The 12,980-nt window shown below is 38.1% G+C and overlaps 1 protein-coding gene across 1 annotated transcript in view; it reads left to right on the top strand.

Annotated features, from left to right (window-relative positions):
- The window catches only part of Anos1 (anosmin 1), a 135,782-nt gene that overhangs the window by 106,946 nt on the left and 15,856 nt on the right, over positions 1 to 12,980 (top strand). The window contains exon 9 of the mRNA XM_087203961.1: positions 8,655 to 8,801. Within this exon, the coding sequence (XP_087060087.1) occupies positions 8,655 to 8,801 (147 nt within the window). The remainder of the gene's footprint in view (positions 1 to 8,654; positions 8,802 to 12,980) is intronic.

Below are 12,980 nucleotides of genomic sequence, written 5' to 3'. Positions count from 1 at the left end.
GGAAGTGGAGACTCACTGGAGCTGCTTTGTAGAGGCACCTGGTGAGGTTCCAGAGAACCAGGGTAGAGGAAGAGAGCGTGAGGGGCCAAGGAGCCCTGTCTCAGGCAACCTGGTGATGTGGATTCGTTACAGCAGCAGAACCCTGCTGTCCCTCTGCCTTTCCTCATGGCAGTGGGCCTTGTTCTAAAGAGGATAAGACCATATGAAAAGCTTGTTTGAAATCGGGAAAAGCTATGCTAGATTTAGTGACTGCTCGTAATGATCTTCTACCACCTGGGGAATCAGTAGGCGCCAAATGAGCTGGTTTGTTTGAAATGATGCTTTCAAAAAGTCTCAGAGACACAGCATCTGACCTATTTAAGAAATTGTCTCTTGGGAGATTAAAATGGTTTGAAATGGTCAATTTTTGTGTGAGTCTAAGTACAATATAACTTTTACCTAAAACACTTTGTGGAAATATTTCCATGTGTTTAGCAGCTTCATTCATTTGTAGTCATCTACTCATTCATCACATTGAAATTATGTAACTATAAAATTATAACATTACTGTGTCTGATGTTGGGAATTCTATACATGTATATACACACACTGTATAATATATGCTAAATACATGCACTATATGTACCTCACATCATATATACATATACATATATATACACACACACACATATATATATATATATACACACACCAGATATATATATATATATATCTGGTAGTTTTCTGTAACCAGTGTGTGTATATCTGAATACACACACACACACACATATATATCTCCAGAAAAATATGCACACACATAGACTTGCTTCTCAGTGTCCATGTAAGATTGTTTCTGGCCCCAATCCCCCATAGATAGCAAAATCTTTGGATACTCAAGTCCCTTATATAAAATGCCGTAGTATTTGCATACATCCTATGCACATCCTTGAAATTTATTTTAAATCCTATCTAGATGTCTTAAAATGCTTAAATGAGTATCAGTGAATAGTTTTCATGCCTTTTGTTTAGGGGAAAATGATAAGTCGATGGATGTTCAATACATTTTTGTCCTCTTTTCTCTTTTTTTTTTATGTCCTGGGGCTCAAACCCAGGGGCGTGCTACCACTGAACCACATCCTCAGCTCTTTCTACTTTTAATTTGGGGACAAAGTCTCACTGACTTGTCCAGGCTGGCCTTGAACTTGTAGTCCTTTGCCTGAGTAGCTGGGATTACAGGCATGCACCACCACGCCTGAATTTTTCCCAGTGTGTTTGACCCATGTTGGTTGAATCCATAAACATGGAGTGCACAAACAGGGAGACTGGACTGCACATAGATATGAGTGCGCACACACACACACACATATGCATATTTCCCACCAGTGCATATATCTTGGCCTTTGCCCACAAACAGCTCAGGCCAAAGGTCCAGAACTCATTCTTCATCCTTCTCTTTTCTCTCTTTCTAGAAATCCAATGCTGCAGGAAGCTCTTCATCTGTAGATTTAAATTACACATAAGCTCTGTCTAGTTCTCTCCCTTGTTCAAACCACTCCATCTCTTTCTACTAAAATTGAAATAGTCTCCTCATTTATATTCTTGTTTCTACTTTCTTAAATTAATTCTCCATTATTTAGGTAGCAGGAAAAGTATTCTTCAGAAAATATTATAAGCAGATTACAGATCTCTTCCTTCTCTGAGTTCCACTCTCAAGAAAGTGACCCGTTTCTCTTCTTTTTGTCACTTTCCCCCCAACCTTCGCCTTTATTGCTGTTCTCCTTATTCCTTCTCAGCATCCAAATCCTTTAAACTTCTGCTTCATCCAAGGCCTTTATTTTTCTACTGGTGGTGAGGATTTCATCTATGGTGTAAAATAAGCATGTCTCTTTAGACTCCTCTGTTCCTTCCGATAAACAACATTCTTTCCCTGTTAGCAACTGGTATGGGATTGCAGGGTCCCATAATTTAATATGTGTGTGTTCCCAGAACCGAGGGCAAATTCTGACCTCAACCTGTCATTGTTGAGGTTACACCGTCAGGAGTCTGGTCACTGTCCAGCCCACAAATAGAACTTTCATGGAACCCTGGTTATGCGTGGCCCATGTACGGCTTTCTCGCTTTCCCTATGGCATCCCCACATGAACTCTCAAGAATGATTGTAGACCTCTCTCTCTCTCTCTCTCTCTCTCAGCCATATTTCACAGTCTGCTTCTCCATCTATCTTTTCTCAGTCAGCCAAGCCCCTTATATGTAATCGTATCTGTCCCTTTACCTGTGTTTTCTTCTCTCCTCTGTGGTTGAAAGAGGAGCCATCATTCCTCTTCCAAAATGGTAGACGTCTCTATTGAATTCTGGACTGCTGCTTTACAATTCAGACACCTGCCAGCCCTGATGCAGAAGCCTCATCTCAGTTAGAGACCATGGATCATCTCTCTGTGTCCACAGCATCCATCGCGGTCCTAGGCATATAATCACAGGACCGTAAATATTTATGGAACTAAAGGAATCAGTCATTCCTTTCCTTGCCTTTAACTCCAGCTTACCCCAGTAGGTCTGCTTAGTTTCTGTTTCAAAAGCACACTTTTCTTCCATTCCAGCTGCCGTTTTCCTCCTCTCCATGTTCCACTCAAGTCCCCGTTCCTCTGTTTCCCGATCACATTTTTTTTCCACTAAACCTGCTCCCGGGATGGTGGTTTTCCATTCCTAATTTCACTGACTCTTGCTGTTACCTTTGTCTTTGTGTAACTGTACTCTCCTCCTTGACCCTTGCATATTGGACTTGCAGATAGCCTGATGTTTCTCATACCCCTTCTTGGTTTTAGCCGCAGAGGTTTCTTCCGATCATCTAGAGGACATTGGTGCTTTCTGGAATCCACCCTACCTGCTTGGGTGGTTTCAATCACTATCGTGCATCCTGCTCAGTGCCTCATGTGTCACCTCTCTGTCTCCACTAATATGCACTGCATTTCCCCACTTTATCATTGTCTCTCTCTGAATGCCATCAGGCGCCTCTACCCCGGCAAGTTCCAAATTGAACTCACCGCTCCATTTGCAAAGCTGGATATTCTCGTGCATTTCTTGAACCTATGGATGTTAATACTGAGAAGAAACTTGGTAGTCTTTCTTCACCTACTGCTTTCTGGCTTCTCTAGTTTACCTCTTGTTCCAGAAAATTTTTAAGCTTTGCAAATTTCTTGAATCTTTGAGAAGGATAAGTAAGAATTTTTGTCAGTCATCTTTTCATCACTATCACAAGATACCTGAGATAATCAACTTATAAAAAGAAAAGGTTTACCTTGGCTCACAGTTTTGGAAGGTCTAGTCCCTGGTTAATTGGCCTGCTGGCTTTCAGCCTATGCAAAGACAGCCCATCAGAGTAAGAGGGTATGATGGAACAAAGCCACTTACCTCGTGGCCAGGGAGCAGAGGAAGAGAGAAGAAGCCTCACAACCCCAATGATCCAAAGACCTCTCAGTGGACTGCACCTCTTAAGCATTCTATCACCTCCCAATAGACCACAGCATTTACCACATGGGCCTTTTGGGAACATTCCAGACCCACATTATAGCAGAATTCAATTCACATTTGTTGTCCAACTGGATGTAACTGTTTCTCCATTTAACCACTTTTATAGTCCACACCACAGCTTCCTAAAGGTGTCAATGGATAAATCTGACCTAGGAGTGAATACTAAAGAGGAAGGGAAAAAGGAATAGCATTTGGTCTCATCTTCCAAGCAACCAAAGTTATTCATCTTTTCTGGTCTGTATGCATAATTTCACTATATTCTCCAAGAGTTTGTGTTTTTATTAACTGTTCCAGAGGAATTCTCTTTACACGTGAGAGTTTCCTGCCAGGTGGGAAGACACTAGAATGATGAAAGTTAAATGAGTTATTTTGACACCAATTATCTCATAGTTGTGACAAACGGGACATAGTATTTGGTTGATTCTGGGTGGCCAGACTCTTTAACCGTTATCTTTGAAAATTAGATAACCTCTTACCTGGCCAGTACAAGTGTGATAGCTGACCTGTCACAGACTACTTTCTTGTGAGGCCTGACTCCTACCACACAGATTTGGAAAGTAATAAAAGAATAATTTTTAAAAAGTAATGCAAAGTATCTGCAGTAAGACACATTGCCTGGTCTCCAGTTACCCTGTGGGGGAGAATGGCTTTACAACAGATTATGTAGCATATAGCTGAATGTTTGTCAGGATTTTATATCTCAGTGTTGATATATAATCTTGTAAACACTAGTGTATGGTTTTACAAGAACACTTTCTATTTTATCATGAATCAGCTAGAAGTAAAGAATAATTACAACCTTATACTATAAGCAAGGGGAATTATATTTTATAACAGGTAGTGTAGTAAATGTCAGCATATCAATTACTTTTTTGAGTTATATCTTGGTCTGCAGGTGACTAGGTGTTTTAATGATAAATATTTTTATGCAAGTAGAGGCTGAATGTTCATGCAATTTTTATGAAAGGGTCCCTTGAAGGAAGCAGGGCATAATAACACTGTCTTTAATGGAAAGGTAGCTTGTTTTTTGGAGGCAGAAGGAATATTTCCAATATTCACACATTCCAAGTGCTACATGGTTGCCTCTTGGAACTTGATGGATTATTTTTTTAATTCCCCAAAATATGAATGAAATTAAGAGAAAATACTCTGAATCTTTTGATCTATTAAATTAAACAAACCTGGATGATTTTAGAAAATGGCAGAGAGAGAGAGAGTGAGAGAGAGAGAGAGACAGAGACCTCAGTTCATCAATGTAATTCTTTCCGTGATTCTGTTTGCAAACTGAATTGGACAAGAACTGAATCAAATTTTCTCATAAGGTCAACATTGAACCTAACTATTGAATTTGATATCTATATCTATATCAAATATATATGTAAATATATAAGTATATATATTTGATTCTCTTAACACTTATGACTATTGAAAATAGAGTATAAAGCAAACCTCATGTCCTTTCAGGACAAAGTAGGTATGATTTTATCTCATTTTCTTTTACTTCTCAAAGTGGGAGAGATGTTCTTACAAGGCCAGATGCATAACCATGGCAGTATGAGTAGCACTAATTTTGGATGGGTTACTTCTTGAGTCATTTCAGAAAAGCAACAATGGTTCAATATTGAGATATTCAGAAATATGTTCCTATATCTCTAATGAAAGATTAAAATTTGTATGATTTAAAAGCAAGTGGGAAGACAAAATTCACATAAAAGTGCAACTTAGTATCTTCCTTGCCATCTTGGTTATCTGGTGGCAAATTCTCAGTAGCACAGATTAGTGAAGAAATTAAAAACATAAATGGGCATGTGACCATCTTAGATCTTTAATTCAACTTCAGATGTAACCCAGCTATTTTTATTTATTTATTTATTCATTTTTTTGGTACCGGGGATCGAACTTGGGTCCTTGCACTTGCAGGGCAGGTGGTGAAACCACTGAGCTAAATCCCTGGCTCCAGAGAATGTTTCAAGTCAATGATGATTTGAAAAAGGGAGATGGATTTTGGCTAGAAGCCCCATAAATTTTCTGTATCCTGTTCCTACCTCTTCTCTCTGGGTTCCAAACTCATTGGTGATTCTGACTCTTGAAAGTGATGACCTAATCAGTATTTCTCACCTTTCCAAGCATTGATTTGAACTCCTTAAACAAAAATACTGTAAATAAGTCACTCCCTGATGTAAGTATCGATTGCCTTTTGATCAAATCTGGAGATGAGGTAGTGGGCATGTCAGCATAAGGAAAAGTTAACAGTCCATGTGAAATTTCTTGTGGGGCCCCAACTTTCCTTTATGGGTCCTACCTTCTCCTGGGTTGGGAGTCTTCTCTCCATTCATCTGCATCTTTCCATCTTCCTCCACTTTTCCAAGAATGTGACCATCATCAAAGCTTTGTTCAGAGGATCTTCACAACATATTGAATGTAGGTCTCACAGTAATATTGGAAATTTAGAAAGCAGAGAAGTCATGCCTCAAAGGGCAGGATTTCTGTGTGTGCAGTGTCTAAATTCAGAGCATGACTGAGGCACAGAATTGAGGCTTGAGGTACTTTTGATGCCCTCATTATGAAAGCATATGAGTTGGATCTCTATGAAGACTCAGTACCTGGTGAGGAAAACATATGCTTGACACAAAACAGTTCTAGGATTAAATCTGAACTACATGATCCTTACATTTTTGAGGGCTACATTTTTTGTGTTTAGTAAATACTGAGTCCATTTTCTCAAGGGGATGCCAACTATGGCCCATGTATTATACCCAGCTTCCTATCTGTTTTAATAATTAGGATTTTATTGGCATGCAGTCACAAGTAATTGTTCTCATGTCACCTCTGGACACTTTGGGGCTGCAGTAGTCATCAGGTGTTTGGGAGAGAGACACAACCAAGAATATTTACCACCTGGCTCTTTAGCAAAAGCTCACAGCCCGCTACTTTGTTTCATGAGATGGTTTTATGAATATAAATAAAATAGTATTAAAGTTCACCAACCACATGAAAAAGCACCAGGAATATTGTAGGAATCAAAAAGTTAATTATATTGTTCTCCTTGCGAGGAGGGAGAGTGTGCCCAGAGAAACACATCGAGTCTTCATGTCAGGCGCTTTATCTGGCATCACTAAAGCATGACACATAGGGCCATCTCATGAACCCTGACTCCCAGCTTTCATGTGAGCCATCAGCCTGTAGATGCTCCATTTCCACTGCATGCAGTACACTATGCAAACTGAGCTGGCAGTCTGCATCCAAGGAAGATTAGGGTGTGGTTTTCCCCGAGAGGACTTCTAGGATGGATTAGAAGAACAGATTAAAGAAAAAAAAATTAAAACAGAAAATGCAGGAACACTAAGGAGGAATTTGTTTCCATTTAGCCAGGGGAATCTTCACCATGGAGAGGCTCTCCAACATTTGGATGGATGAATAGTATTCCTAGTAGGGCCATTGTCTTTTGAGATAAAGTAATCAGAGATGTACATGTGAAGGAGCCAATCCGATTTTAGGAACGAGGAAGGACACCAACCAGAAAGATGCAGCTAAATTAAAGCCGAACAATTAAAAGGAAAGTAAAACCAGGGCCAGATCTTGACCTTCAACAACAACATTGTAAGAACTGATCTCATCTAAGAATGAAAGTCAGCATTGCCTGAGTGGAAGAAATATTTCAGGGTGTCGTTGTTTCTCATCTCACAATAGATATGGGCTATTTGGAGCTTGGGATCATTCTTACTCACTTGTAGATTCTCCTCACTCTTCAACGAGCCTGTGTTGAGAACATTTTATTTATTTATTTATTTTGAGGGAAAACGTTTATTGGTACATTTTAGTTATGCAAATAATATCACTCATACAGAATTTGCACCTGTGCATGATATCTTCTGCCTTTTCTTTATTTTCCCATTTACCCTTCCCTTAAGCCCCCTCCCCTCTTTCTATCCAAAAGCTTTGTTTCCATTTTTTCCTTCTGTTTTCCCTTTTTTTCCTTCTCCCTTCCTTCCTTTCTCCCTCCCTCCTCCCTTGTTCCCTTCCCATTTGAACACTTTCTTCCCATTTCCCAACATCTCTTATACATTTTATTCCCTTATTCCTGTATTCCCACTTTCGGTTTCTCACCAGAGAAACAATGTGGTAAAATAAATAATAGGGAAAACAATGCTCATGCTTAAAGCAAACAGTAACAGACACATGCACACATTCTTATTTTTCCCCAAAGCGGCCTAGTTTCTTTCCAGAGTACCAGCTCACCTTGCAACAGCCGTACTCCTATGGTTCATTTCATCAGAAAGCCCTGGGCCTGTGTTTCAAAGGATCGACCCAGTGACTTGGTAGGTGTGCCTCATTCCACTGTGACCACATCTTCGATGGTTCCCTCTCTCTTTCAAAAGCTGTCCAGCTCTAGCTTGTCCAGCTCTGGCCCTTGGGACAATGCTCCTGACTGCTTATGGCAAAGGTCAATGAGCAACTAAATACATTCACGGATTCCATGGCCCCTCTATGGCGCTGCTGCTATTGCCCGGCATCTCATATGGTGCATATATTTCCGTACTTCACTTTGACACCTCTCCATGTGTCAGTGCACTAATGGTCACTAATCTGAACCATACACAGATTGCTTGTTGAGAGATGGGACTGAAGTTGACCTTATGCACTGGGTTGATGCGAGGTGAGCTTTTCACTACTAATTTGACGAAGTTGAGCTGTATTTCTGTTTAGGACCTTGCACCATGTATTAACATAAGATACCCATATGATATTTATGTGAAGTTATCCATTGTTTCAGGAAAAATCAATTTAATATTATTTTACTTCCCCCATACCCATTAAAACTTTATCTATAATGAGAAATACTACGTATGCTTATTTCTTGAGCTAAATTCCCTGCCCTACATATGCTTATTTCTTAAAACATCTTTGAAAAGTGGTGACCATTTGAAAGTCTGTGGATTCCACATAGTATAATTTTAGGTATTCCAACACATTTTGAAGTTGGGGAAGATTGTGAACTTGAGCATAAAAGAGTATGGTGCTCCATTAATAATGAAAGAGGGCCTGAAGAAGAATGAATAACATGATGGCATGAAATACCCTGGTTTGAATATTAGATTGGATCATTACTTTCGATCTGTAAGTTAGAATGTTGTGCTTTTTCATAGAAGAACAGCTGGGGAAAACTAGAAAAGGGGTGGCCCCGATACAGCCCCCTTTCCAAAGAAGACGGCCCACTCGCCTGATAGAGATTGGAGCTCCGTTCTACCAGGACAACCAACTGCAAGTCAAAGTCTACTGGAAAAAGACTGAAGGTACCTGCATGGTTTTGTGTAAATGTTATTGGCTTTAAGTAGCTTGGAGATGTAAAGATGTAGACACTTTTTTAAAAAAGTAAATGTTGTAGTGTTCCATTCTAAAATATCCTAATTTCCTTACAAAGTTCTAGAGCAGGACACTATGCTTTCAAATGAAAGGTGCCTATTTGCTACTCTAAGAAGTGGTTTTTTGCAGTCATAAATTATCACAAATGCACAAATTAAAGTTTAAATGGACTGAAATTTGTAACTTTGGTAAGTATCATTTTCTTTTAGAAACGTCCTCATGATTAAAATATTCATTAGGTATTTTTTTTTAAGTAAGTATCAAGCCATGGTGTTGATATTAGGTCATAACAAAGTACCTAAACACTTTTTCTTTTTCTTCTTTCCCCTCTCCCCCTTTTCCTTCCCCTTCTCTTCCCTTCCTTTTATAAAGAAATGCTTTTCTGTGTTGAAGTCTAAGTGGGTTGAACTTGGTTCTGGAGCTCTATCTCACATTTTGTTATTAGCAGCTGTCAAGCCCTGAATTTTTTCATTTCAAGGAAATTGGCTTTTCATTGTTTCTTTCCCAGAGTGCTAATCTTATGTCTAAAACACTTGCAATATATTTTTGGTCTGTAATTTTTGTTCTGAACTATTTTTTATTTTTTTAAAAAGCCCTATAATACCTAATTTGGTAAACTAAAAACATCACTTAGCATATTAACACCATTTCCTGGAAATAGCATTTGGGAGTTTCCCTTCAAAAATTTCCTATGCATGTATTTTCCACTGAGTTTGTTTTGTTTCGTTACATCTTGTTTTGTTTTATGGTACTGGAGGTTGAACCCAGGAATTTTGCACTGAGCTACATCCTTGGTCTTTTAAATCTTGAATCAGGGTCTCACTAAGTCCACTAAATTGCCCAGGCAGGGATCAAACTTGCAATCCTCCTGCCACAGCCTCCCAAAGTGCTGAGATTATAGGCCCGTGCTACAGTGCCTGACTCACCGAGTTACTTTTTATCTATATGTGTGTGCATGAATATGTGTGTGTAAAACGTAAATGTACTTTTACCTATAGTGTTATATGAGCATTATATCATGCACTTTTCAAAAAATTTTCAAATTGCTAAATTGTATGTGTGTGTCCTAATACTATATTACATGTCATCATTCCAGGACAGTGAAATATTGAGCTTCCTTATAAATCTTATTTTATAATTAATGTTACAGTGAACATTTATCCGTGGGAGGGATTCTATTTGATTATTTATGTTTAGTATAAATTCATATTTGTTTTCTTTATTCTTAGCATATTTAATTTGCATTGCTGAAATATTGCTTAAGCATTTATAGGGTATAACAATTTTATTTTTATTGCTTCTACCAATTTTATTTTATTTATTTTTTTCTTTTAGTACCAGGTATCAAACTCTGATCCTTGCACTTGCAAGGCAGGCAGTGGAACCACTGAGCTAAATCCCTGGCCCTCTACCATTTTTTTTTTTTTTTGGGGGGGGTACCGGGGATCGAACTCGGGACCTTGCACTTGCAAGTCAGGTGCCGGAACCACTGAGCTAAATCCCCCGCCCCAAATTTTAAAAAGAGAAACAGAATAGGGAATTTTTAACAGTTCAGTTTTTAAAATCTCCTCCTCTTTTTGGAGTTCTGTTTCCTTCGGGCATTGATAGTTAATGAGGACTACAGCTGTGGGAGTGGTCCTTGTTCCAAAATTTTCTTTCTTCTTTCGAGGTGCTGAATCCTATTCTACAACTAAAGTGACATTGCCATTACGATGAATATATTTCATCTGTGTCATAATTTAATTAAATTAGAAATTTATTAAATGGAAATGCTGTGATTCCATATTCACATCAGAAATAATAATTTGCTTACACTTTCAGCTTCTCACATCAGAGAAACTATTCAGTATTTACACATGAGTGTCCTATTTATTTCACTTGACAGGATGGCCTCAACATGCATCCATTTAGCTATAAATGTCTCTAGTTTCTCGTTCTTTGTGGCTGAGTAGTATTCCATTTTATTAAAAAAACCCCACATCTTCTTTATCCACTTTCCAGTTGATGGGCACTTGGGCTGTTTCCAAGCTTTCTGTATTACAAACTGTGGTGTTATAAACATGGGTGCACATATATTACTGTGGTATGATTCTTTTAATTCTTTGGGGAAGATACCCAGCAGGGGAATAGCTGGGTCAAATGGGACCCCTAGCCCTAGTTCTCTGAGGTATCTCCATACTGATTTCCATAAGGATTAAAATGAATAGTTGATAATTTGAAATAGGAACAAAAGGTCCAAAGGGGTAGGGGAAGTGGGAGGGGAAGGAGAAAGGAAAGAAGGGAAAGGAAAAATTATGAGAAAAGAAACTGGAAACAAAGTCTATGTAAATAGGGAAGGGTGGAAGGGGTGAAGGGCACCCAGGTAATGGGGAAAAAATAACCAAGATACATCATATACAGGCACAAGCACCCAATTATAAATGTAAACGTATTGTATACCTAAAATGTGGCAATAAAAGAATTTAAGCAAAAATAATTATAATTTGTAATAAGTATTAAAATTATTTTAAAATTTATTATAAAAATATTACATTATAAAATGTATTTGATCATTACATGTATCAATTTTAAGTTAAAGCTGTATAATAATATATTAGTATCAGCAGTGCTTAATGTATTTTATTAATAATAAAGATTTAATTATGTGATAAAATATAATGAAAATGCAGGCATCTAATATCAAAAAGGTAAGCATCCCAAGCCTACAAGACTAACTACCAGCTTCCTGACTTCTAAAACTGAAGGTTTGTTTTGCCTGTATTTAAATTTTGTCAAAGTGGAATCACAGAGTTTGAATCCAGCTTCCTGCACAGAGTTATCTTATAACAGAAAAGAATCTATTCTGAAATATGGATTCATTCCCTTACATTGCTGCCTGGATTCTCCCGTACACTGTGGACTACATCTTTTCATCTGTAGAGGGAGACTTCGCTTGCTTCCGGTGTGGGGCTACTGACTAGTGCTGCTAGGAACATGTTCTCCCATATGAACGTGTTTTTCCAGAGTGGCGAGGACGAAGGGGATCTCAAGCCCTAGCATGTGGTGCACTTTGTGAGGCACTACTAGTTGTCCAGAGTCATTAAACCAGTCTGCGTTCTCACCAGTAGGGTGTGGGCCCAAGGGCCAACATGTTCCAACTGCCACGTGGTGTTTCCCATCTTTTTAGTGTAGCTATTGTCCACATGTGTAGCGATAACTCCTTGTTTTAATTTGCACTTTTCTGATCTCCGAGCTGAACACCTTTCATAAGTTCCTGGCATTGGATTCTTCTTTATTGAACCTCTCCTTCAACTCTTTGGTCATCCTGTCTTGCAAAAATTCTTTACAAATTGAGTATTAATAGTATTCCCCCCCACAACCTGTCTTAATTTTTGACTTCCCTGATTTCCAATTAATGTGGCATCATTTATTTAAAAATGAGGATTCCCAAGCTTGGTAGTATCCCCTTCCCCCTAAATTAAGCAAACATGTACAAGTTAATTTGGGAACTTTTCGTAGAGTCATTGGTATGTTTTCCAAAACACTTCACTGTCTTACTCACTGTAGGTTTACAAATAGTTTTATAGTATTGTCTCCTAGTTTGTTTTTTTTTACTTCCTTTTCACATTATCTTGACAATTCTTGTGCCTTTGCGGTTTTATATAAATATTTGAATTCATCTTTCAATTTTCACAAAAACCTCCTGACGTCTTTATTGAGATTGCAGTTCATCTCTGTGTCAGTGCTTAGGGGATTCACATCCTAAAAGTACTGAATGTTACAACCCCAAATGTGATATATCACCTTATTCACATTTTAAAATTTTCTCAAAATTCTGTCTTACATTGTAAAGAGGCTATTCCAAGATGTGTTTATTTTAATCCTATTATAGTTGACATACCATTTCCTCAATTTCATTTTCTAATTTTTGTTACTGGTATATTATAAATGCATTTTATACTTAAATCTCAACTATGAGTCTAGCATTATTTTATGACCTTGATAATTCCAACATTTTCTGCAATGAGTCCTTTGAATATTCTCTAAAAACTATCATGTACTTTTTAGTGAGAATTTTATATTTCCTTTTCCAGACCTTTGACATTTTACTTTCTTTCTCTGGCAAGACT

Source organism: Heterocephalus glaber, unplaced genomic scaffold, assembly GCF_053883595.1.
Source record: "Heterocephalus glaber isolate CG9 unplaced genomic scaffold, H.glaber_assembly_v1.0 deba00001817, whole genome shotgun sequence".
Taxonomy (NCBI): domain Eukaryota; kingdom Metazoa; phylum Chordata; class Mammalia; order Rodentia; family Bathyergidae; genus Heterocephalus; species Heterocephalus glaber.
This window is presented reverse-complemented; position numbering and strand designations above follow the sequence as displayed.